The sequence below is a fragment of the Rhipicephalus sanguineus genome, chromosome 1, assembly GCF_013339695.2.
Source record: "Rhipicephalus sanguineus isolate Rsan-2018 chromosome 1, BIME_Rsan_1.4, whole genome shotgun sequence".
Taxonomy (NCBI): domain Eukaryota; kingdom Metazoa; phylum Arthropoda; class Arachnida; order Ixodida; family Ixodidae; genus Rhipicephalus; species Rhipicephalus sanguineus.
The window spans coordinates 166392618-166420172 of NC_051176.1; the positions used below are offsets into that span (position 1 = coordinate 166392618).

The 27555-nt window shown below is 42.6% G+C and overlaps 1 protein-coding gene across 1 annotated transcript; it reads left to right on the forward strand.

Moving 5' to 3' along the window:
* The first annotated feature begins 48 nt into the window (after positions 1-48).
* Positions 49-26801, forward strand: LOC119401730 (proteasome inhibitor PI31 subunit). Its single transcript, XM_037668668.2, has 7 exons — positions 49-401; positions 10501-10656; positions 12007-12086; positions 12189-12350; positions 22905-23051; positions 26059-26139; positions 26605-26801. The coding sequence occupies exons 1-7, from the start codon at positions 228-230 to the stop codon at positions 26657-26659; spliced, it is 855 nt and encodes a 284-aa protein (XP_037524596.1). The 5' UTR covers positions 49-227; the 3' UTR covers positions 26660-26801.
* The last annotated feature ends 754 nt before the right edge of the window (positions 26802-27555 follow it).

Sequence of the window (27555 nt, forward strand, 5' to 3'; positions counted from 1 at the left end):
GGATAGCTTTGGGTGGTTGACACACTGGCCTGCACTGGCGCAGTTTGATTGTAGTTTGATGATTTCTCTGCTCTTCTTTTTCTTTTCTTTAGGCTGATCCGTGACATGCGGGCACGAGTACGGTCATTGACACGAGGTGGTTCTCGCTCTTGGTCGAACGTTTTAATGTAAGCAGAGGCTGTAGTCTCTGTAGCGCTGTAGTTCTGCGATGTGAGACTGTTCACATAATGAGCTCTGCAGGAGAAGTATCCGGCGTCTCGGCATTCGAAAAGTATTTTGCTCTGGAACTGCTTTATAAATCATGTAATGAGAGCTTGCGGTCGAAAGAGGATGCTCTTATTGTTCTAGCTCACTATCTCCTGGTAAGAAACCGCAAACGCTGCGCGGGAACCGGAGAGGTGGTAAGTGCCTTCCCACATTTGCGGCCTACTTTAATTTCGATGATAGCACCGTTTCCGCCAAAAAAGAAAAAAAAAGTCTGAATAGGCTTTAGGCAGTGCTAGTATTGAACATGGGGTTTGTGGGACGTGAATGCCTAAAAGACAGGGACGTGCATATGTCTTAGCGCTTGCCGCAGTTTCTTTATTATTCAAGTTTTATTATTGCGATAGCAATTATATGGACAGTCTCGGCTGGATTTTGCCGTCGCCGTCGTCATGCACCGTATATGTATAAGTATGTATATATAAATCAAAGTCCCAAAGAAATAATTCAGAAAAATACTTCCGGAGCGCGGAATCGAACCAGCGACCTCTCGTTCCGCAGCGCGCGGCGCTAACCACTACGCCAGAAAGCGCAGATCCTTCAGGTATTTCAGTGCAATATCACTGGTGTAGAGAATAAGAATGCAAACGTTTCTTGCGAACTAACTTGCATAATAATAATGTCTGGGGTTTAACGTCCCAAAACCACGATATGATTATGAGGGACGCCGTAGTAGAGGGGGGAATGTGACAGCTAGGCGCTGCATTCCCGCCGTGGGAGAGGGATGCGCGGAACGCAGTGAAAGTTTTGGCCGCCGCAAGGGGCGCTGGTGTAGTAGTAGGTGCCCGCCGCGCTTGCTTTGGCTCGTTCGTTCTCTCTGTGCTGTGCAGTCACCCAGGGGTGTAGCCAGAAATTTTTTCGGGGGGGGGGGGGGGGGCACCTCTTTGATCTGAAGTGAGGGTCGGGCATGCATATGTGATCGAGTGTCATTTGGAGCTTTGTATGCCATGACAAAAAATTTCAAGGGGGGGGAGGGAACGGGCCCGGTGTGCCCCCCCCCTGTTACACCACTGCCATCACCTTGTTAGGATGCTTCGCTTTCGCATTCCTCGTTTGTTTACCCATGTGTTCTGCAAACCATGCCGTCAAGTCGCGCAAGTACTACATGCTTCGTCCCTGGCTTGGTATAGATCATTGCCGGAGTAGCTTTCGGTCTTTAAAGCTCCAATCTCTCGAGGCGAGAGCAATGAGCTCAAAATATTAAGCGGGCTGACAAAGAGCTGACGAGAGACAGCGTTGTTTGCGAGCGGCACTTCGACATGAGTCTCATCGAAAAGACATACTGGCACGTTATAAAACGGTGAGGCTGTTGAGATACCCCGCGACTGTCCGTGTTTGTCAGAAGACGCTGTGCCTGCGGTGTTCCCGGACGCACCAAAGTACTTTACCAAAAAAAGCACCCGTGAAAAGAAAGGACAGAAATATATGTGAGCACACGGACCTGCTAAAAAACGGCAAAAGCCGAACTCTGTCAGCAGGCAAGAGCCCGAAATGCAGCAACAGGAGCACGAAGATCCCAATGTTCTTCCCGAGGTGGAAACATCTGGTGCTGTTCTCACCCGCCGAAGTTCAACGTGTGTGTGTTAACCTCCGTCTACCCGACGAAACGTGGAACATGCTAATGTTTGGCAGTGAACGTGATTGTGTATTATACGGTGTGTGTGAGCTCGATGGCGAGCAAGTTGACCACATCTTGCTGCCCAAGATGGTTAAAAAGAACACGATAAAAGACCACGGACGATAATAGCGCAAAAAGAACACGATAAGAGGGAGTTTTCGAATAGGGACCCCAAACGTTTTGGGGCCCCAAAGAAATAGCGTCGAGGCCACTGCTCATGCGCGAGACCCAAGCAGCATTTGGGTTTTGCGTTAGGGACACTATTTCTCGAATTCAGCAGGAGCCCCAAAGCCTGCCCCAAAAGCTTTGCGTCAAACAAATATGACGGCACCCACTGAAGCGACGGCTCTTGTCCAGGACTTAGTGACCTAGAATAGGGGGAGTGCCTGAAGCGCCGCAGACCCTATTAGAAAACTCTTAGCTCCTGCTTGAACCAAAGCGAGCACACGCAAACGGCTTTGGGGCCCCTATTCAAAAACTCCCTAATAAGAACGATGCCTGTCCTGTGTCGTTCTTCTCGTGTTGCCGTCTTTTTGCGCTGCTTTTTATCAACCAACTAGCCCAGTTTTGCACGCTTTTGCAGATTAAACATGTCAAAGCAAAACAATATTAAGAAACATTTAAATATGAAAACCTGTTCCGTCTGATTTAAAAACATTCTTGATATTTTTTCCCCTTGCTTAACACCGCTCAGAACTTGTAACACATGCTTCTTAGCGAAACAAACACATAGTGCCTTTAACAGCACGGGCGCGGTGTATAAGCGATTATTAGAAACAAGTGAAACTAACGTCTAGCGGCCATACGCAAAGCAGGCAAATGCCACCGCAAGCACCTCGGCGCAGGTAGCGCCACCTGGTGTGACCGCCATCTTTCATTGGTAATTCATACGGCCCTCCGCTCTCGCCCATCACACTTCCCCCTCTAGCCACCATACTAACTACCTTCCTCAAGCATTTTCGCCTCCATCGAAAATGCAGCCGCTGCGGCTGGGATTCCATCCCGCGACCTTCCACTAGAGAGCTAACTTATGGCTAACTTGCAAGCTCGCAAGGCATAAATCGCCGCCTGCCGGCACCTGCGGAAAGCATCTGCCTTTGGTCGAGCGGTTGATTTGAAAATGCCGTTTCGTCTGCTTATTTTTCTCTCATAATCTTGAACATGACGGCATGGGATACGGCAGTGCACATTAGTGACAAGGGCAACACAAAAGAGTAGGCAAACATAATTGCTTACGTATGTCTTCTGTGTCATTCTTGTTCCATATCCATCATGCTACCAAGTAGCCCACCCGTGCATGTATATATATCACTTTACATGACTTTACTTGTGTTTGCTTGGTCTATTGTGTGACTGTTTGCATGTGATCAGGTTATTGCTACTGACATCCGGAAAGATAAGCTGAATCCTTGTCTTTCTTCCGACTTGGAATCTGAGACATGGTTAAATATAGTAGTCAATTACTTAAGAAAATTTTGAAAGAGCAAACGAAGACAAATAAGACTCTGGCTTCACTGACTGCTAATTTGAAACAGGTAGAATCAGCAGTCGAAAATATTCAAACCAGCATTACCAATATTGAGAAAGAACTGTGCCGAATTGAGAAATGTGAGCAAAGGTTAGGAAAAATGGACGAAGCTTGCAATAACACAAACTACCCATGAAAGAGAAAACCTCTATAAAATGTTTTATAGAGGTTTCGTGTTTCATGGGTAGTTCTTGAGTTAGCCGAAAAGGTAGATGACCTCGAAAATAGATAGCGTGCACATGGCCGTGGATCCCTGCTATGCTACGAAGTTGCTGGATATGCACAGTGTAGTGCTGACACAGAAACACACACATCGTCGCAACAACATTGTAGTTTATGGAGTAAAGGAAAATCAAGGAGAGAAGAACTGGAGTTAACAGTTAACAAAGAAATTCAAAAAAAATTCTAGGTGTCGAAATAGATTCCGTAGAGCGTATTCACCGAATCGGGCCAAAACACGCACAGCGACATCATCCTATTATTTTGAGATGTTTTAACTACATGGACAAATGTAAGGTAATGTCATCCTGCTTCAAATTAAAGGGCACGGAAATAGCTATATCAGAAGATTTTTCAAAAAACATTCGGGATATTCATGCAAGACTATGGTGTTCCGCCGCTGAAGAAAGGAGCAGTGGTTCTAAGGTTTCCCTTCATTTTGATAAGCTCAATGTTGATGGCAGGCTGTACGTATAGGATGCAATGCGCAATTGCAGAGTAGAGTTGTCCAAATCGACTGTGCCTGCGCAATCCGAACTGTCCTCTTCTCCGTCCACACGTGCGAACACGCGTAAGCGCAATAAAAGATGACGAGAATCCGTCAAGACGCTCCGGCTTGTTTCGCTAAAGGCACGCAGTGTAGTAAATAAGATACAGAGCCTCGAAGGTGTAATTTTGACTTATCAACCGCATGTCTTGGTGATCACTGAGACTTGACTTCACTCCGATGTGCAAAAATCAGAAATAGTACCTCCTTCGTACACGCTCATCCGTAGGGACAGAGGATCAAGGGGTGGCGGAGTTGCCCTTGCGATTAAAAATAACATTAAATTCGCACGCTTAAGTGACATCACTGATCACGAAAGCATATGGTGCAATTCACTTAAAGTTTTTTGGTAAAACTATAACATTGAGAGGTGTCTATCATCCTCTGAATGCTCCTCCCGAATACTTAGATTCATTATATGATTATTTGTTGCAAAATACAAATTCACGTTCGAACATCCTTATAACAGGCGATTTCAACCTTCCCGGCATTAACTGGTGCAACCTTTCTCATGACGGCAAAGATTTCCATAATGCTGAATCGTTACTACTAACTGCGTTTACGTTTTCCTCAACACAGTTGGTTTGCGATGCCACAAGAATTTCCTGTTCTTCTATACTTGACCTTGTGTTTACAAGTACCTCGCTTCCAGATTGCCCCGTCAGTGTCAAGGATGGGATATCTGATCATCAATTACTTGTTCTTGAGTGTCCTGTTTCGGGCTTGCGATCGTATGTTAAACCTTCTGACACATTTCTGAGAGACTGTATGCATGAGGATGAAGATGGAGTTATTAGTTATATGAAATCCTTATTCCCTTCCTTTAATGAGACAAATGATGTTAATGAGCTGTGGTCAAAGTTCAAGGACGTGGTCATTCATTGTGAAAGCACCTACGGGCCTTTAAAGAGGAAGCCTATTAACAGGGACTACCCGTGGATGGATCGTAACCTCATACATCTGAAACGCAAGGTAAAACGCTCTCGAAAATGTGGTAACATGAAACAACTTCTAAGTCTAGTACGCACTTTTCAGGATAAAGTGCAAGCTGCAAGAGACCAGTTATTTTCTTGCACCTTGACTTCGTTCATGTCGGAACAACCAAGAAAATTTTGGCGATATTTACTTAAAGATAAAAGCGGCATCACAGAGACTAGAACATCTGGCATAGGCATAGACAATCCTTTTACCATTGCGAATGAATTCAACAGATTCTTTCAGTCCGTTTTTTCTTTGAACGCATCGCACGCACACTTGCAACCTTACACGCTTCATCACCCCAATGCCCAAAGTAAATTTAAGCAAGAACGGCATTCTCAGCCTTTTGCGTAATTTAGACATAAAAAAGTCAACAGGTTTGGACAAAATATGAAATGTTTTTCTCAACAGATATTCAGTCTGGGTAGCATAATACTTATATGTAATATATAAAGCGTCTTTGGAATCCTGTGTGGTACTATCGCGCTCATTATGAGTTACACCGCGGGAGCGCATGGCTAAGCGCACTGTACAGCTGTACAGTGGCGCCGATCGTGACATTTTTTTAGAGTTATCAGGGGAAGGCTTGGCTGTTCTTGCCAGTACGCATCGCCACCACTTGCTTTCACGCTCTCCCTCGTTTTGCGCTGTGGTGATGTCAGGTTCAAAAATGATAATTTTGAAGGTGAAAGAAAGCAAGCGGGGACGACGCGCGCTCACAGGAACAGCCAACTTTCTCTCGATAACACGAAAATATGCCACAATCGGTGCCGCTAAACAACCTTGCAGTGGACTTGGCCACGCGCTCGCGTGGTGTAGCTCATACTGGGCGCGATACAGTACCCAATGGCTGGTGCTCTGCAAAGATAGTTCCAATTCACAAGTCTAGTTCCCCTTTAGAATTAAATAATATCAGACCAGTTTCCTTAACATCCACAACTTGTAAACTGCTAGAACATATCTTATTTAAAGCAATTATGACACATCTAGAGAACAATCATTTACTTCGTGCAAACCAACATGGCTTTAGGGCTGGTTTATCTACAATAACACAGCGGAGATAACGGATGATTTTTTTAAATACACTAAATATGAGGGTCAAATTGATGCAGTGTTTTTGGACTTTTCCAAAGCATTTGATGTTGTTCCGCATGCTGATTTAGTTACTAAACTGCACCCTGTGGGCATTGAACACAGTATTGTCCATTGGATAGCATGTTATTTGTTCTCAGGTAAACAATGCGTGGCTGTTAATGACTGCGTTTCTGATACACTGGATGTACACTCGGGGGCTACCACAAGGGTCGGTGCTCGGTCCTTTAATCTTCTTAATTTATATAAATGATATCTATTTGTTCAATTGCCTGTGAAGATCCAGCTCTTTGCGGACGATTGTGTTGTTTATGCTAATGTAACTCAACACTCCAATCAAGTTACACTCAGTGATACATTGCACTCAATCAGTGTATGGTGTGAAACATGGGGCTTGAAGCTTAATACTTCGAATTTACCAACAAAAAGAACCCTTAGAATTTGCTTATATTAATAATAATGCTTATATTAAAAAAAAACCAGCAAATAAAGTACATATTTAGGTGTTACACTCACAAACAAGTTAAGTTGGGAACCGCATATAGAAAACGGTTGCATCAACGCTCTGAAAAAACTGGCATTTTTTAGACGTAAATTGCGCCTTGCCTCATCAACCGTAAAATTAACAACGTACAAAGCTCTCGTCAGACCAAAATTGGAATATGCGGATCTGATCTGGAGCCTGCATCAAAAATACTTAATACAGAAAATAGAGTGCAAAATTTAGCCTTGAGGTTTATATACACCACATATTCGCATTTCTCAAGCGTGTACGTTCTACGCGACAGGGCAAAATTGAAGAAACCGTTTCATTGCAGAACTGTATCTCGCATCAAATTTTATATCAGCTGTACCACGGTCACTACAAAATACCACGAGAAAGTTACTTAACCGAGCCCACGAAGCGGTCTGGTCGTACAAACCACAATAAAACAGTTAAGCAACCATTTAGTAATATTAACACACATCAGTATTTTCTTCTTCCCCATGCAATTTCACTATGGAATAAATTACCAGAGGAAGTAGTTAACGCTAACACAACAGAATCGTTCGTTCAGCTTTTAAATAACATTTCCTTTGACTTGCAAAACTATTTTTATACTGTGTTGCAATGAAGGTAGTTCTTGCGTTCGCTTTTACATTTGATGCATATCCTTATGTGTTGCATAGCCTTATTGATACATTTGCCTTATGTGTTGAATTGCTGTATGTACATGTTTTCTTACTGTTATATTACTGTTATGTGCCGAATTGCGAAGCACATTTTTTGCTTATTGATTGTAAACAGCATGTATTCTGCAATATATGTGGGCGACATTTGTAATTGTTGTTGGTATTGTTTTGGATATTGATGTACCCACTCCCGCTTGGGCCCGAGTAGGGCCTGCAGTATTTGTAAATAAAAAAATAAATAATAACCAAAAAGGGGGAAAATGAAATCTAATGTCTTGCGTTACTTCATTCACCGAAAGCATTGCCAAATACTGCATTTATGAAGAACATTTTGTTGAATTTTATTCAGTGAAAAAAAAGAAAAGGCGAATGTCTCTGGAGCAGAGCCAACAAACCTGTATACAACTTAGGTACATCTCTCCCCCACTCCCTTATTTTTCTTGTTCTTCTTTACCTCCCTTACTCCCCCACATTTGGCACTCCAACCAATCTCAATAGTCCCCTCCTATCCTTTCTTTCCCTTTCCCCCGTCACTCTTATCCTCCTTCACTTATGGTTAATTAGGGGAGAATGAGTAAAGTGTACACAAACACGCTACTAAGGAAGGCAGTTGTTGCCTTGCCTGGACGAAGAAAAATCCACTTAAAAAAAACAAAAAAAAAACCAATCCAGTGACATTTGCCCCTTCGACAATTGCTCATCACTTCAAATTTCCATTTTCCCTTGAACATCTTGTTGGGATTACATTGTAAAAGGCATTTAAAGCGAGAAAGACGAGGCGAAAATCCAGATACTACACGTCATTACCACACTGGCTAAATTGCAGCATCCCTGTAGCTCTTGTGGACACTAGTAGCAGATTTTCCGCTGGTAATTTCTGTTGCCTTTTTTTTTAAAGAAAAGTATGTGCTTTTTAACCCAGCCATTTCCAGCTTCACTGCTAGACTCTCAGAAGTGGTTCTCATATATGTGCCTTTTTTAATTCACTGACAAGCCATGGATTCGAAGGGCACCTAATGGCTGCCATGAGAATGGACACTGCCTACAATAACAACAAAAAGAAAAAAAAAGCCATGAGGTAGACTACGCACGTGCACTCATATTTGTTTGATTTATTAAAGGGGCAGTGCATGTATAGGCCTTCTGCACCGAGTGTAGGGATGCTACCACTCCTTGATGTCACACACCACTTACCAGGCAAATTGCACGACTACATATCCCACGAAACACAAAACCTCTATAAAATGTCTTTAAAATGTTTAAAACCTCTGTAAACCTCTATAAAATGTTTTATAGAGGCTTCGTGTTTTGTGGGATGTTCCACGCTTACTGCGATGACAAGAGATTGTGAGCTGGTACTTGTTTTTTATCAGCTCCAGGAGCACAACATCAGTAGGATTCTTTAGCATAGCATAACCATATTACTGTTACCACTCCAACTTTGTGCATGGTAGTCCAATGAATGCTTATTAATGTGGGGTGCGTGGGTTAGCTGCAGGTGCAGACACAGGCTGGCTTTGTCTGGTTCAAAGGTGTTAAATTTAAAATTTCTTGCTATGCTTATAAACAGCCTAGTGATTGCTTTGCACAGAGAATGATTGTGTGAAGTAGTGACCTGTTTGCTAATGCTGAAGTTTGTAACTTTAAAAACCCAACAAACAGTCCATTGTGTCTTCCTCAAATATGTTTTGAAAATGTAGAACACGTCAGCACAGACGTGGAGCTCTCAATCAGTAAACATTTTGCATAGTCTGCTTTGGCTGTATTCAGGATTAGTATATTTGAATTTGTTAACTGCAGTCACTTGAAGCAAACTAGGCAGGTTTTGAAATTTTGTCTGCACGCTCTTGTCTGCATTTCATCACAAAAGTGCATCACATGTGATAAGTATTTTCATTTGATGGCTACATAATCTGATAACATACTATGAATAAAGAATTTACATAATACCAGCAACACTAAAACACCAGAAGGTGAATTTTTTTTATTATTTTTATTTTTTTTGTAAGCACCACCTATTCTGCAGTGCTAATTTTCTGCAAAGTAACTCATTTAAAGTTCAGTGATGTGATATAGACCTTTCACAGACGGCTCCTTGGGCGCCGTCATAATCCTCTCTGGGCTGCGCTAAATAGGCGTGACCCCCCAAAAATACACTGCTGAGGCTGTGACGTCAGCCTTTGTAATCCCGCATGCAGCCCAGCATGGCAGCGTTTTTTCTCTCCCGTGAGAAGGTCCATTGCTGTGCCAATTGTGCCAAATTGCACCAAGAGGTGAAACTTGCTTACATTATGTTTAGTATGTGGCACTACTATAAGGAAAAAGCAAAGTTCACTTTAATGTGTGCGTGCAATATTGTGTAGGCTCTATAAGACTGGTACTAAGGAAATACCTATGTGTAATATGTGTATGCTCAACATCCCAGGCAATACAATTATATACCGTCCCACTGTGGTGTTCTAGTGGTTATGGTGCTCTACTGCTAACCCGCAGGTCACGAGATCGAATCCTGGCTATAGCAGCTGCATTTCGATGGAGGTGAAATGCTAGAAACCCGTGTAATTAAATTGGGTGTACATTAGAGAATCCCAAGTGGTCAAAGCTTCCGGAGCCCTCCTCTACAGCATCCCTCGTAATCATATCGTGGTATTGGGACATAAAACCCCCAACAGTTATTATATTGCAATTGGATACCGAGAGTAATTGGGCGTTATGGGCATTGCCATATTCTAATGCTCTAGAGCTGCTCAGCAAAAGCAGATGGGATGATTCCCATAGGGAGTGAACTAGCTGGTTCAGTGAGATGTGTGGGAAGGCTTTTAGTATGGTGTGAAGCCTAAGTTGCTGCATGATATTTTCACACTGTCATTTCATTTGCTTTATAGAACTAGTTTTTAAAATAGCTATGTGCGGCTGCTTCACATGCTCTTTATTAAAGACTACTATACTTTATTAATGTTACACCTGATACGAAAATGAAAACATGCACTAACTTTTCTGAGCCCACAGTGTTACTGTTATTCTTATGCACGCCATTGGCATGCTGAGTGATGTTTCTAACAAGTAAAATGTTTGTTTTAGTGGGATGATACCAACCAGCGCACCTCAGAGGCGCTGCCTACGGGCTGGAATGAAGACCAAGGCATGTACACAATCCGATACATATCTGCTCAAAATAATGAGCGATATTTGCTGAAGGCAATTCGAACAGACGACTCTCTTCTGATTTGTGTCTTGGTAAGTGACTACTTGGTTATTTTGTAGCAATTCATAAAAAGTGGACTCGAGCTTAAATTAAAACCATTCAAGAAGCATGCAACTTCAATGCGTCAACGTCTTACAGTCTCAGGAAGTTTAACTCTTTTTCATGCAGCCCGAGGGAGGGAGTACTGACACAGTCAGGCCCTCTTCTACAAATCCTCTCTGCCTTGATAATTTCTCCTGTTAGTTCTGTTTTTTCCTGTCATGATGCTCTAGGAAAGAAACACTTAGTTCAGACATGAAAATGTTGTATCCTGCCTTTAGTGCTTTTTGGGTTGCTGTCAGCTCAATAATTACAGTATGAAGACTCATTTTGTCAAAAGCACCGCAATATCTACATTACCTTTTATGCAGCCAGTTCAAAATGTGCAGCATGGCTATGGATGTGAATACCAGAGGTGGCGGTTACATATCGCAACAAGCTCAACCATGAGCCAAACACAAGAACTGAAGGCCATGCAATTATAGCGTGCAGAAAACTGCCAAATTGTCCCTTCCGATTATGCACTTGTCCTGGAAATGCAGGGAGGCTTCTATCTTGCATTTTCTTGTTGAGTGCTGAATACTCTTGCTTGCAGTAGCTTCATCATTTTGGATGTGTCGGGAGTGTCTAGTATCATAAAACCTCAACATCAGGTTTTGGTGATGTGAATGGCCTTTTATTTACATTAAAAGCAATATTGCATTAGGCATGACTTTTAAACTGGTTGGTTGCATTAAAATTTCATGCATTGTGAATTGTTAGTTGTAATCTCGTAGAATTGCCGCCCCTGTGGTACACTGGTTATGGTGCTCAGCTGCTGATCCAAATGGGCGGGCCTGATCCTGGCTGCGGTGGTCTCATTTCAGTGGAGGTGAAATGCCATTGCCAGAGGCCTGTGTACTTAGATTTAGGTGCAGATTATAGAACCCCAGGTGATCAAAATTTCCAGAGCCCTCCACTGTAACACGCTTCATAATCGTATCATAGTTTTGGCACATAAAACCCCAGATATTATTTTACTCTCAAAGAATTGAGGCTCTACTGCATATCACTAAGGTCGTCAGCTATACAACAGAGAAATAAAAACGAGATAAACTTTTTATGTCAGCACACCTTCAAAACAATGGATTTAAGATGGAAGCAATAATTTCTGTTAGCCTGAATTCACTTAAAATAAGGTTTGTGTTGAGTAGCTTTTTTGCATGCACAAAATAGCAGTTTTACACATGCCGATTTCAGTGACAGCAGGTGGCATAGCAATGCTTATTTTTGCTATAATAGAATATGTGGTAGGTAGCTAACCCACAAAAATACTTCCACATTTAACTTTTTTTCTTTCTCAGAACATTAAGGAGGATAAAACAGCATCCACTAGCCTGAATGTTGGCAAGTATGTATCTGAGGAATACAAGGACTGTTCTCGGTAAGCACTCAGTTGTTTAAACATATGCAGTATGCAGAATTCTCACTTGTCAGTGTTCTAACATATGCACTGTTTAGATTATTTTCACTTGTCATCATGCAGGGCATTCAAGGATTTGAATGCTGTGGTTGAAAAGATCAATCGAGAGGTGATTAATGCTCTTGAGCTCAGTGAAAGTGAGATTTCTGGTGTTTGTGGTGCTTCATCAGTCACCTCCCGTGAAAGAGTTCTGCGTATGGCCACTGGGCAGCCTAGCACGCACTGGTGAGTACATTGCTGTTGCTAGTAAGACTGCTATGGGCTTGGCCATGGTGTTTGTCAATCAACACTGGAACCAGTGTGTTGTTTGTTTAGGGCTTTTTGTAGCTTAAAGTGAATGGAGTGAATATCAAAATGTGTCCTGCTGTGAAGTTTATGTCAAAGTATATTTATTCCTTTTATTGGAATGTGAATGGCTTGGTAGCCTGCACACCTAAGATAGAAGAGAGAGAAAACCCAGTTCATTTGATGATGAAGAGGATGCCTATGATTTTGTATATGCTTTAGATATGCAAAGTAGCATTGTATAGCTTTGTCTTTGTGTACCTGAGTGTGTGCCTAGACTCTGTACGATTGACTATGGTGTTAACCTTCTCTGTAATGACCCCGGATAGGGTTTGACAATATTAATAAATAAAAAATAAATCGCATATGTTAGTTGATGCTGATGATGTGTGCAGAAGTGTGCAGGTTCAACAGTACCTCCTTGGTTTCAGAAGTGTCTCAGTGTGGAAACTTCTATACTGTCCTGGCCCTTGCAAGAGAAAATTTAGTGACTGCGGCCCACCAGCTGAGGCGACTTTGTGAACATTGCTATAGAAGATGAATTGCTGACCTGGCATTTGTATTGCATTCCCATGCTGCTAGGCGATGAGCTTCACTGCCAGCATAGACATTTTTTCCGGTTACCTCAACTAGCATTCAGGAGCGCCATTTCTTCTCTGCCTTCTCCCTACTGTAGTGAAGGGACCATGTCACATTTAGCTTGAGGCCCGCCCTCCCTTTTTTTCTTCCTTTTCATCTCAGCACACTTGTAGTGGTGGGACTGTGCTTTCTGTATTGGGTGGTTTATTGGTCGCCATAAGTGGTGACATTGCAGGCCATGCATCTCGCATAGAGACATTTGTGCATGTGACCTTAATTCTCTGACCCGCTGTGGTGGCTTAGCAGGTAGGGTGTCTCGCTGCTCCCTGTATACAGCGGCACAATATGTGGCCTATCTGCAGCATGCAGTCCACGATGGAATTTGGAGCGGCTGGTAGCCAAGAGAAGGGATTTAGTCTTTTATGGCGTTCTAATGGTACAATAAGCACATGGCGATACATGGTACATGGCGATACAGTGGTTCAGTCTCTCAACACAATTAAATGATGGACGCAATGAAGCAGCTGTTGATGATATCAATGATATTGAAACAGACTAGAAAAAAAATATGTAAAAGTTTAAAGTATGTGATGTTTATTTGGAAACCAGGTGTATTTATCAGTGCTACCAATTCCAACATCGCATTATTGGCACAGTGTCTATATAGTTGAATGAAACACATGTTTTCCTGCTGAAATATTCTCGAACAGGCGGTGTCACTGGAGCTAACGTTTCGACAAGCCGTCTTTTCTTTATTCAAGGCTGCAACTGCCTACCTTAGCGTGTGTATGTGGTTCATACCCTCTCCCCCAACACAAACAAGAGGAGGAAAGGGCAAGTGTGAAAGCGGGGGTGGGGGAAAAAGAGAGGCTGGTGTGGGAAATTGTGTCAGTCAAAAGGAAAGAGGAAGCAGTAACAAAAAAAAAATAATAACAGGTGGAGTGGGGGGGAGGTGTTGTGTTGAAAGGTAGAAAGGGATGTGGGTATTTTGCTGAATCTTCGTTGTAAAAAGTAAGAACCACCTGACAATCATAATTTTACGATGATAAGAATGGTTAGAAATTTTTATAAGAAAGTCTCACTGGTTTTCGTTGTGTATCTTACCATATTGGATCGATTCAAGAGCCCCCTTTGAAACGTTTATACTAGAGCTGTGCGAATAGCAAAATTTTGGGTGCGAAGCGAATTCGAATAATAAAGATTGAGTGCGAATCGAATCGAATAATTTCGAATAATTTTCGAATATTTCTCAAACATTTTTCGAATAATTCGAAGTGAAATTACAGAAAAAGTTGCAGAGAATCCCTAAGTATGTTCTTGTGTGATCGCAACATGAAAGTGTTTCTTTTCGCTAGGTTGATGAAGCGCTGGTGGGGTCATATTTCATAGTTGTCTTTCTTATCAAGAGTGAGGCAATGTAGAGGCCGAATTGTATTTATGTACATGATTTGGTGCAACCAAAGTGTTGCCGACAACACTTTACGTGTGATAGGCAGAGATGCCATTTCCTCAGCCTCTCCTCCTCTTTCAACTGCTGTGGAAGGCCAACTGATGTGGCGGACAAGGGTGTGCTCCCTTCAAGTCCGGAGTTCCAAATCTGCCTCGTAGACGTCGATATATAAGAACATCTGAAATTTTGGATGCTAAAAAGCTTCGGCGTCCGATTTTTCGGACTTCCTGCCCAAATTTCAGGTCCAAAACAGCATTAATTGAGCCCCCAACTCTGCCACATCTTTCATCACCATATTGGAACTAGCAGTGGCGTAGCCAGGAATTTTGTTCGGGGGGGGCTCACGTTGCAGCGCGACCTCCTCATTGAATTTTTAGAACGACTAGGTATATGAATAACATTTATTTATTTATTTAATTATTTATTTATTTATCTATTTATCTATTTATTTATTTATTTATTTATTTATTTATTTATTTATTTATTTATTTATTTATTTATTTATTTATTATATCCTCAAAGGTCCCATATGGGACTTTACATGAGGGGTGGGCGTCATAAAATGGCGGTATCGATGAAGGTGTATGTTAGGATGTGGTTGAGTCTGCTTCCTGGATGGCATTTTTGAAGCGCGCAAAATCGCGGATGACTGCTGCTTCGTTCGGAAGGTCATTCCAGTCTCGGGTGGTGCGCAAAAAGAAGGGCTGCTGAAATGAGGTGGTGTGGGCACATGGCGGAATCACAGCATTTGGATGACTTGTGCGATGACCTCGATGGACCGGCTGGATGAGGTGGTTGTCACGCGGGGTTGAATAAAAGAATGTGTGAAAAAGGCAGAGACGTGCAATACGACGTCGAAGAGCGAGGGTAGAAAGATTTAACTGGGATTTGAGGGCGGAGACGCTCGAGTAGCGGGAATAATCTGAAACAATGAATCTGGTTGCTCGGTTCTGTACTGACTCAAGTATTTCGATATGATTAGTTTGGTGGGGGTCAAAGACAGCAGCTGCATACTCAAGTTTTGGTCTGACAATGGTGTTATAAGCGAGTAGTTTAACGGAAGGTGGTGTCATGGAAATGTTACGGCGTGTGTACCCGAGAGCGCGGTTATCGGAGTGAATTATGTGATTTATATGGTCGCCCCAAGATAGGTTACTCGAAAGATGGACACGCAGGTATTTAATCGAGTCAGTAGCAGCTATATGACAGTTGTTGATTGTGTAAGTAGCCGGCGTGTGGTTTCGGCGACGATGGAAAGAAATTAGTGATGTTTTTTTCGCATTAAGGGACATCAACCAGGTGGTACACCACTGCTGAATGCGTGAGAGGTCATGCTGTAGAGAGGAGACATCGGTGGGGTTATTTATTGGGCGGTAGAGGACACAATCATAAGCAAAAAGACGGATGTTAGATTCAACGGAAAGCGGAATATCGTTAATGTATATTAGGAATAAAAGAGGCCCTAGGACGATACCCTGGGGCACGCTGGACAAGACATGCGAGAGGTCGGAGGAGTGATCATTAACATGCACGAATTGTTTACGGTTTGTTAGGAATGCTTTAATCCAGTTAAAAACATGCCGATGAAAGTTTAGACGCGAGGTTTTTTTGAAGGAGACGGGAGTGGGGTACCTTATCGAAGGCTTTTTCAAAATCTAAGAACAGTGTGTCAATTGGGATGTTACGGTCCATATGAAGGTGAATGTCGTGCAGGAATAATGTTAGTTGGGTCTCGCATGAGCGATCTTTACGAAAGCCATGTTGGTTTGGGTGAAAGAAGTTTACGGATGATAAAAATGTAGCAACATGAGAAAAGATGACGTGTTCCATGATCTTTGAACAAACACTAGTGAGCGAGATTGGTCGGTAGTAACCTGCAAATGAGCGGTCACCTTTCTTGAAGAACGGAAAGACCTTCCCAACTCTCCAGTCTAATGGGACTTCACCTGTGTCGGGTGACTGCTGAAAAATGATTGACAATATGGAACTACATACATGTTTAGTATTTTTCAGAATTTTGGCGTTTATGCCATCTATACCGCATGACGAAGAGTTCTTTAATTGGTTAATAACTTTTACAATTCCCTCTGAATTGAATGTAATCTTTGGCATTGGCGGAAAAGCAAAATGCGGAAAATCAGGAAGTTCGTTGTTAGGTTCGTTAGTAAAGACTGAACAAAATGCAGAGTTGACGGATGGAACGTCGCAGTCGGCAACGGGGGATCCAGAAGTGTCACAAAGAGAGACTGTGGTTTTGTCGTCCGGTTTCATAATTTTCCAAAAGCGGCGTGGGTATGTACATGTATTACCATGTACATACATTGTCACTGGTATTACCATTAATATGTATTACCAGTGACAATTTGTATTAGATGCTGCAAATCACTTCTTGAATGCTGCCCTCTGTTAAGAACGAGTAAGAAATGTGTTTTTTCGTAAAAATATTATGTTGGCATGCCCGCAAAATCTTTCCAGGAATAACTGTCTTCAATCTTTTCAATATTTGTGTTTGTGTGTGTGTGTAACAGGTACGGCAAATATCACGTAAACTTCGGAACTGCATCAGCTTTGAACTGAAGAGGTGCCTGATAACAAAAAAATGAAGTCCACGAAATAACCAGGATTTTAATGCAGATTTTTTACGCAAAATGTTAATCTTTTTGCACAAATGATGCGGCCAGGGAAAAGCAAGAATGGGAAAGTACACCTCGAATACGGGCAAAATATAAGTCACCGGAAACAGTGCGCAGTATGCTTACGCAAAACTTCACAAATGTACATTTAAATATGCAATCAATAAACGGAACTAAGCAATGATCACTATACATAATGGCCAACTGATATGTCCTTGGGCCAAGCTGCTGACTCGGACGCACCATGTAAACAGAACTATAAAGGAAGAGCGCAGAAATAACGAAAGAAACTACTTCAAAACTGTTTTAAAAGTGCGAACCACTATTGTGCACTCAATATAAAGGAAGGTTGCCGCTTCTAGTTCAAAAAGCAATGAAGAACAAAAACGACAAATGAAAGTAACAAACAATGTTGTTAGTACGGCTTCCCAATAGTTGAATTTGTTTGGTAACGCCGCGTATGCCGACCTCTCAGTGAACAAGGTGAAGCTGTCGATTGGCTGGTAATGTCCACCTGATGCCCGTATTCTTATGTTTATATTAGGTCACAGTGTTAACTGCTAAAAGGTACAAAATCCTCACGGCTTTAAAAGGTGGTGAACAATAATATTGCGTCAGAATTACGGGCTCATTGACCTGAACTCTGGAACAGTAGTGTCTTTTCCTTTCGTTTGCGCTGATTTTTGTCCTGCTCGGTATCAAAGGACAGCGTTGACCCGGCGAGGAAGCTTAGCGAAGCGGTCAATGAGTTCCGACACGCTGATGTCGACATTTCTGTGGGCGTACAGAAGTGCCTGGCCAACCATGCGTTCCTCAGACATCGTGGAGCGTAAGTAGTTCTTAAGTAACCTCATGCTTGAAAACGTACCCTCTGCGCTGGCAGTGGTCACTGGAAGGGTGACTAGAATCCGGAGTAGCTTGTACACATTCGCACAGAACCTGCTGTCGCAATGAGAGAGGGCATCGGTTCCTGTACCGGGGCTCTGCTTTGCTGCTTTGTTCGCCCACTTTGTCCACCATAGTCGCAGTTCTCCAAAACCAGCCCTCGTTTCGACGTCATGCGCAAAAACGGTCAGGAGATTTTCTGCTCCTTTCTCCCGATCATCTTGCATTGGTGGTATTGCGGATGATACAATTAATGAAAAGTCCTTTAGAAGTGTCCTGTGCTGTTCGAAACCGTTGGTTTAACTGGGCTAGTACGTGGTTCATGAACGGAATGAACAGGGTTCTGCGAAAATATTCTTCCGCACTTTCGAATGCATTGCTCCCAAGGTTTTGCTTCCGGACACCGGCTCGACGGCTGGTGATCTCCACATTCAGTTTTTCTGCCAATGCCTGCATTTGTGCAAATATTTTTGAGAAAGAAACATTCGTGTTCTTGCGGTCACTTTCAATTGTCTGCTGTATCACTTCTATGTCGTCAATGGCAGCGCTCATGTCGATACTCCTCGTCTGCAGCTTCTTTGACAGTGGCAAAGTCAGTGCTAACACGTGTTCCGTCACATGCAGGCTTACAAGGAACGCTGGTGAAAAGAGTGCCAACATTAGACTGTTTGCCTGCACTGGACTTTCGCCATTTCCGTTAAACTTAGTCTCCTCTAGTGCTGCGATCAACGGCTGAAAGAGGCTCACAAATGAAAGCACTGCATCGTGCTTCTCGGCCCAGCGCGTTTCGCATAGTCCCAAAAGGCGCTGCCTTGTAGGCTCAGGACAGCTCAAACTTATCACTTTTCGCAAAACGTGTTTGCGGCTAGAAGATTTACGGAAAAAGGCTGACGTCGCCTTCAGAGTCCCAAAAGAGTTTCGAATGTCTGTGATGGAGCATGCTGCACACACAACTAGATAAAGGGAGTGACACGCGCAGTGAATACATAGAGTGCGGCTGGATATTTCTCACGGACAGCAGCTTGAACACCATTCGTTTTGTCGGCCATCGAACTTGCACCACCGTAGCCTTGACCACGGAGATGCTGCATGTTAATTCCCATTTCTATAAGGAGCCTTATGATGGTGTCGGCCAGGGCCCGGCCATTTGGTCGTGAATTGGCATAAAGCCTAAGAACACTTCTTCGATTCCGTTCGCATCCTTATTAAGGTACCTTGCACAAACAGTAAGCTGCTCGATACCTGCAACATCCGTCGTTTCATCAGCAAGTACGGAGAAGCAGCCTGCAGCGTTTACTTTTGCGACTAGGCTTTCCTTGATGTTGCAGCAGAGATTTCTATAATGTGGTTTTGTACATATAAACTAAAATATGAGGCCTTATTTGGGCAACTTTCCAAATGCTTTTTTTTTATCTGTGTCGCCACAATCCGCGCGCATGCGAAGCAGCTCTTTGAAGTTGCCTGTATTTGTAGAGGAGGCTGTGCTTGAATCCATGGGACCACTGTCTCTATGTCCACGGAGAGCCACACCTTGCCACCCGCAAAAGAGAACTGTCTCAACAATAGGCTGTAACTTCCTTCGGATCTCTCTTATTTGAATTTGCCTGCCATGGTCCAGCTGATCAACAACACTGGGCACACATCCTGAGAAGGTTTGAAGAAAACTATCGGCTACCAGATGAGCGTCAGTGTGATATTTAGTGACTTCATGTGCACCGAAGACTTCGAGGGCGTGCTTCCACTTTTGAAATGGATTGGATACGAGGGCCTTAGTGCGCGCATGTTGGCCCTTGCCAATCTCACTTCTGCTAAAAAGGACACACACTCGGCAAAACGTACTCTCTTGAAGCGCTGAGAAGCTAAGCCATCGGTACCTGTCCAGCCAAGCCACGTAAACATTCGTTTCTGCTTAAAATCGTTCATAGACTTAAACATATAGCATGGCGGAGGAATCCAAGGAGAAGCTAGCAGTTGATGTTTTGTGTCATCATCCACTTTTGAGCCATCTGTGTAGAGCCCGATATCAAACTTGCTTCTGCTAACATTTTGAGGGTCATAAAAAGATAAATAATTAAATAAATGATAATCAGGCTGAAGCCCAATAAATCCCACCACCCGGGTGACGCCGCTGGTTGGTGGTGTATGAGAGCACGAAAAATTTCGGGGGGGGCTGAAGCCCCATAAGCCCCCCCCCTGGCTACGCCCCTGGGAACTAGCATTTTCTTGAGTTAATACATTTGCGACCGTAGCGGAGCTTAAAAGGCAGCTTTGCCGCAATACGGGGGTGTGATGAGGTGAAGCGTATTGAAAATCTAGGGACCACTTCCAAGCGGACGTTGACTGTCTCTTGGCTAAGTTCGACCGTAACGGACCTTGAAAGGCAGCTTTGCCGCAATACGGGGGTGTGAGGAGGTGAAGCATATTGAAAATCTAGGGACCACTTCCAATCAGACGTTGACTGTCTCTTGCCTAAGTTCGACCGTAACGGAGCTTGAAAGGCAGCTTTGCCGCAATACGGGGGTGTGATGAGGTGAAGCATATGGAAAATCTAGGGACCATTTCCAACCGGACTTTCTCTCTTGGCTAAGTTCGACCGTAACGGAGCTTGAAAGGCAGCTTTGCCGCAATACGAAAGTGTAATGAGGTGAAGCATACTGAAAATCTGAAGGGGTCACTTTCAACCGGACGTTGACTGCATTTGTCTTTGGGAAGTTCGAATAGTTCGAATAGTAAAATTTCAGTGCGAATCGAATCGAATAGCAAACACTATTCGAAAAATATTCGAAATTTCGAATATTCGCACACCCCTAGTTTATACCTCTTGCCTAGAGTGTATTAAACTTGTGGATAAGGTATGACTCTATATTTTCTGTCGCTCGGGGGACCAGAAGTTTGAAGTATGTGAAGTTTAAGATCATTGAAGTTGTGACCTGCCACAACTGCTGTGCCCCTGCTTTCGGTAATTTCTTTGCTGTGTCCACGTGATGCCCGTTTAATCTAATATTAACAGGCTGTCCTGTTTCGCTGATGTGTTTTGTGAGACAATGTGAACATTCGAGCATTTAGATAATGTTTAATAATGACAACTCCGCTTGTCAAAACATTGGCTCCAGTGACACCCAGTGTTTAAAAATTTTTCATCTCTTCTTGCTTCCATCTTCCCCTGAACTTCTGCCTTATTTTTGTTTTCCTGTTGTATTTTCTGATTGGATGTTAATCGCAGGCAGCGCATGTGAAATATGTTGCCACATGGTAGCACATCTGAAGTTGAATCTAGGAAAATTGGCTTGAGGACTTGTACCCGGCAAATTCGGCTAATAAGCCACTCTTTACAAAAACATTTAAGAAGCTCATAATAAGGTGGTCAAGCACTGCCAGGCCAACTTTTTTACATGCACTTATAGAGAATGCATAGAAGACAAGGAGGTTAAGCAGCGGTAGTTTGACTACCCTGCACAGGGGACGTAGTGCGGGAATGAAATGTGAAGGATAGTGGAAGGGGAAAGGTAGAGAAAGAAAAGGACACACACAAAGTAGCTGGGTACACTGAATAGCGGTAGCAGGATGTGGTAAGCAGGCTCCTGATATCACGGTCTGAATGCAACCATACGCTTCCCATCCCTTTTATAACAGCGAACTGTGTGACGTGTCTCACCATTGTTTTTCATGTTCTTTACTAATTACTGGCTTGGCATAACACTCTTTTCAGTAAAAAGATAAGTGTGTTCACATCTGTGAAGAAAAGAATGTAACAATGCTTGTACGTAAAACAAACACTCCTCGGTATACTCAAGGTCAATTTTTTTTCCCGCACCCATTTCATTAAAATTGACACTGTACCCCACAAACAGCTGCTCCCAATTAAAATATGTATAGGTTCCACATCATGTCACGTTCATGGATGAACTCGAGGCAGTGCAAGATTGTTGTGTCAAGACATGTAACAGATAACTCAAAGTGGTACAAAATTGCTCTGTCCATTCCAGTCTAGCTAACTGACATTGTACTGCTAGTATTACCTGTATTCTTTCTTTGCGGCAATGAATCATGCATTTGGCTTTTTCATAAAAATATATTACCTGAATGTATATCTCCACTGCCTCTGAATTCACCCACTTCCCCATCACTCTGCTTGTTGTGATCACACACATAAGGTTAACGTATGCTGCCATAACATGCTCCGTGGTGAGAGATGAGAGGAGACAAAGTCAGGATACGATGTTGATGATACTTCTTTATTGGTGTTGGCAAACTTCCCTTGGTACAGTGAGCCAAAAGGCCAAGGTAAGTTCAGCGTCTTGAGGATAAATAATGTGCTTGTTGATTACCTTGGCAGTTCTAGTGTGTATGGGGGGTATTGCGGTATACCCTGCATTTTGTGCATCTATGGGGACCTTCTTTTCTAGCTTTGTAATGAAGGACATTTTTATTTCAGTAGGCAGTGTGTTTGGGCTTTATGCATACTACAGCAGCTTGTAGTGGAACTTGGAGAGCAATTTTTATTTAGTAACAGTTCTGTAACTTTAGACATCACACGTTGGAGGATTTTTGTTTACTTCTGTTTGAGTGAGTGGGTCCTTTACTTAAAAGGACGTCCTGAATGTTTCTGCAGTGCACACTTTCACTTCGTTCGATGTCAAAGTGCTTAACGCGTTTGAGCCGAAGTAGGAAGGCAGATGTGTGCTGAAAATAAAGTAGTCGGTAGGTATTGCAGTCTTTACGAGACAACTGGTTTGAAACTATATTTACCCACTTCAGATTGATATGCTTCTCTGGAATATTTGTGGTATATTAATGTAGTGTATCTTGAATGGAGTTGAGTAGGTTTCCAGTGAAAAAGCCCTTAGCTTGAAACCCAGTAATTGCTGAAGTCTTCTTTTTTTGTTTTGTGTGTTATTTTGGAAGGTGATTTAGTTTTCTTTGGACCATCATTTGTGCTATTTGCAGGCGCCAGGTACAAGAGCCAGCTCCACTGGGCCAGAGTGATCTGGATCCATTCTCTGGGAGCACTGGCGGGGGGATGATCATGGATCCAAGGGAGTTAACAAGGGCTCCACACTCCAGCCGTGGACCAACCATTCCGGGCCTGCCAAGGTGTCTGCCTTTGCCTAATTTGTAGGAGTGACAAGTGGGCTTTTATTGTTGTGTGAGCACTGTGTTCAGGTATGCATGTTTACATACAGTACTTGATCAAAGAATTAGCATTGTTACATTGCCTGTACATAGTGACCATTGCACCATTTGTGGTGCCCCTGCAAAGTACACTTAAGAATGTGTGGCGTGCTCTTCTGGATAAAGCAACAGCAGTCACGTGTCATCATACTCTTGTTGTGTGATCTACAAAATGCCCTGGGCAATGAAAGCATGGCTAGTACTTTTTCTTGCTAGTTGCCAGCTGCATTAATTATTGCATATTGGGAAGAAATAAAAAGTAATTTGAGTATTTACCAACTTATATTCTTATATATAGCTGTACTGATTAGTGAAGGGAGGGTAGTGTGGCACACTTAGTCTTTGTTTGTCATGTTACCCTCATTCCACTATGGATCTACAGACTTGCCTTAAGTTTCAAGCTTGTTTGGCACCTTGGTTGTCAGCTGCATGTGCAACTGAAAAGCAGCACATCATATAGTCCACCTAGAATTTTTTCGCCCTCAAACTGCGTTGCATGCCCTGATACTTTCATGAAGCTTGTGGTTACGCTTAAAAGTTAGACCTCTATAATAAAGAAGTCAATAAAAGCTTTGTCATATTGAAGTTCAACCTCTTATGCAAGATATTGTCATTGACAGATTATCTTTTGCACAGAAAGGGCTGAAAAAGATAGTCCTATAATAGAGCAGTGCGAAACAGCTGATTTCAATAACTTAAAAAAAATGGTAGCAGATCCAGCATGCACAGTTAGAACCTACATAAAGCGAAGCTTTGTTTTGCAGCATGTTAAAGTCGTTCTTGCAAGACTCAGTACTTCTTTTGCTCCATTTTCTGTTGCTCTGTCAGGTTTTGTTTAGGTTCCAAATTGTTAAAGACTGTCATGCACTTTTGAACGTAACCATCCTGATAAGGGTTCAAAGAAGTAAGATGATTTTTTGCGCCATTCATTTCGTGTATCCAGCCACCTCTTGGAGGCACACATGATAACACCCACACAGCTGCTGGCACCCAGGCAGGCAGCAGAATGCTTGTGCAATGCAGGCCACCTTCCTCAGCACTCTCTCTTCCATCTTAATGTGGGTCTCTGCTGTCATGGCCCCTCACCCACTTTACCAGTGGCTAACATTCTGCCTGTGCAGGCTGGTCTTTTTTTCGTTGCGATCCACTGCTGCAGTTGAAGTAGAGGTATCGGAGGGTCGATTCCTCAATAAGTCGGGGATCGGTCAGGGACGTATACAGAGAAAGAGCAGCAGCACGGCCAGGAAAACCTTGGAAGGTTTAGAAAGAAACCTTTGCTTTAAGAAATCAGTTTTGTGGAATTTGAGAACCAGCAACCACATTTACAGCTAGATGCCATGCCAGTGAAGTTCTCTTCACAGTGGTCGTATGGCATGTGGAAAGCCGAAAGAAATGCAAGTGAAATACACTGTGGTAATTCGGAGAAATATTGGCCACCATTATGCATTAGCTCAGCATGTGTCTTGCAAGTTAGTGTTACCTTGTAATCTTGCAAGACAGCAAACACCTGCACAGATTTATGGAGTTGGCAGGTAATTGGCAAGTTGGTAGGTTTATGGAGATGGTAGGTAACTGTGAGCATCTAAAAAAAAAATCGGTCAGCTACTTAAACTTATTGCAGTAGTGCACTCACCAAAAGCACTTTTATTTGTAGTAAAAGTTAGTAAAAATGTCATCTTGAGTAAAAATTTCATCTTGACTGCTTTTGCTGAAAATTTATCTTTTCCTTGAGAGAGTCTGGCACAGCTCTTTTCAACTTTGGCTTCCTGGAGAGTGATCCATGTGTTATACCAAATCAAGCAGAAACATGCTTTTTTTTTCCTGACAGGGATTGCTTGCAAGATAAGTGACAGGGAATTCGTTAAGTACTGCTGTCTCTAAGGTTACTGATGCTTGTCACTTGCAATGTGGTGACAACAAAAGCAGCAGATGTGGTGCTGGTGCAAGGCATGTGTAGTGCAAAATATGGAACTGTGCTGTGCAGAGTGCATGAAACGATGCAGTAGGGTGCCCACATGCTTCCCCTCTATCCCACTCCAGGGTTGAAGAGCAAAGAGTTCAGGCGACTAAATGCACATTTAGTCCGGCTTGACTACCTCTCCTGGTTGACGCTGGCTTTGTCGCCTCCTCTGGGCAAAAGGAAAACGTATGTCTCTGGTAGCTGCCGTGTCGGTATGTCTGAGGGTGTTTCTAAATGTGGCCACAAAGCAGCCTACAAAGCAGCCTAGAGGCAGTCTTCCTTTGTATTACTGTAAAATCTAATTTCAAGAGGCACCCGGTTGCTAAGAACAAGTTTTTTAATGTTCCTAGAGTAAATTCTTCACTATTTAGCAGAGACACAACCCAGACACGCTCAAGCAACGTGGCTGACATTGTAGTGCGAACAGGCACGTGCTGCAATTTTTATTCATTTCAGTTGTGTTCTGTTCCCCAGCTGGATGTCATTCTTCACATGGCTGCGACTACAAATTGCACCAAACTTTCTGTTATGCTTTTTTAATCACTCATGCTCACACACCAACTCTGATGGAGTGCCATTGAGTTGGATTTCCATGGCAGCGTCCGTTGCACTGGTCACTTTGTCTGCCGGTAGTAGTTGGACATCGGAGCCATTGGCATATTTTCGTGATACAACTCTGCTGAAATAGTCGAGAGCCAAACAGCGCCAATTGGATGTGGGCAGATGTGCAACCAGCCCAGTTATCTTGCTGTAAATCTTTGCCACATTAGGACTTCGATGCTGATGTATAATAAAGTGATCTAGTTCAACTCCTCACTGTTTTTAGAATTGAGTTACAAGATACCTTGGTTACAAGAATCCCTTGAGTGTCTCTTCTAGTGAGGTTTTGCTGGATAATATTCTATTGCTTGATCATCAGCTACCAGAACCTTCAAAGAGGCTTTGTTTTTAAATACTGTTCTGTTGCAGAGCATCAGTTCCTCCCGGTTCCAGGTTTGACCCATTTGGACCTTCGTCTACTAATGATCCCGCAGGTCTCAGGTTTTCTGGGTAACATGTTTTTCAACTCTTGTGCCATCCTTGTTGGTTGTGTTGCTTGGAATGATGATTTACAGTCGACATCAAAAGTTTAGAGACCACTAGGTCTGAGAAAACTTTGAATTTCCCAGCAATTTGTGACAGTATTCGGTGTAACTGCAAAGTACATGTTGTTAGGGCAATGTAGAGTGGGCCGGAAATTTAAATTCAGGGCTGCCCACTGAAGCAGCGGGAATATTCGGCTTTTTTTTGTCTTGTGGCTTCTCAACTTTTGATGCTGACTGTACCACATGTACACCATGTATGCTTAGAATTCGAGCTAATTTGGGTTTCTTTTGCTATGTTTACCTGTTAGTATCAGTAACCTGTTAGTGTGGATTATGGACAAATATGTCACTTTGACAATACTAGTGTGTAATGCTTAAAACCTCTTGTAGTTTTTTTTTTTTTTCACTATAATTATATTTAATCTTGCAGGCCCAACCCAGACCATGCAGCAAGGCCACCAGACTATGATGACATGTTCAGCTGAATCAGACAGGTTGACATTTTGTCATGGTTTTTGTCTGTGTGTGAAAATGTGTGTTTTCCAATAAAGAGTGGAAAAAGGGGGTAAAGTGAAGGTCAAGTTTGTTTCTTTTTATATAACTACAGCATTAAATACAGAAAGAAAAACTATGGACTTGTCTTGCATTTGTCTTTTGTATAAACATTTCTATCAGGAAAAAAAAAATATTTTACTAAGATATTTTATCCCAAGAGTGTCATTGTTGCATTATTTGCTTTGAATAGTCGCAGTTTTGTGTGAGAGTTGATATGCTAGCGGTGCATTCTTCAAGCTTACTTTACAGCTTGTATTTTTGCTTAACAATAAAAGCATGTAAAACATGTATTTTATAGCAAAATCATGTGATACCAGTGCAACCTTAAACATGTAAGGAGGCTGCCCTACAGTTTGCAACACTGCATACAGCTCTGACTAGCACAAGTGTTTCCAGTGTCATGATTTGCCAATACTGGCTTGAAGGGATTCAACTTCTATCTTTGAAAAGTTTTGACTTGAAATCTTTATTCCACTGCTTAGTTTATAAATTCAGTTGATTTATTTATAAAGCACTTTAACAAGATCTGCAGTATTGCTAATTTCTCATTCCTTCACTAAAAGGCACATACACTTGAGATCCCCAGAGATAATGTGTGATATTTTCTGTAAACCTTATATTGTAACCATTATTGCAGCCTCTTCATAATACTTTTGGTGCTTATAAGGAGAGATGCAGGTCGAAAAAGTATTTAAAAAATCGTTCTTACAACCTTGATTGGAAAATTTTGTTTCCACTTTATATTTCATGTGTAAATAAATCAAGGTGTTTTTCAAAACAGAATACTGTGAAAAGCAGTTCTCGTCGAGGCATGGTAGCTATAGAG

Bases quoted from the DNA above. Each gene is read 5' to 3' on its own strand.
- LOC119401730 (XM_037668668.2), top strand. From the start codon at position 228: ATGAGCTCTGCAGGAGAAGTATCCGGCGTCTCGGCATTCGAAAAGTAT. The intron at 23,052-26,058 runs GTGTCTGCCTTT...GTTCTGTTGCAG, and splicing joins ACCATTCCGGGCCTGCCAAG to AGCATCAGTTCCTCCCGGTT. The intron at 26,140-26,604 runs GTAACATGTTTT...TTAATCTTGCAG, and splicing joins GCAGGTCTCAGGTTTTCTGG to GCCCAACCCAGACCATGCAG.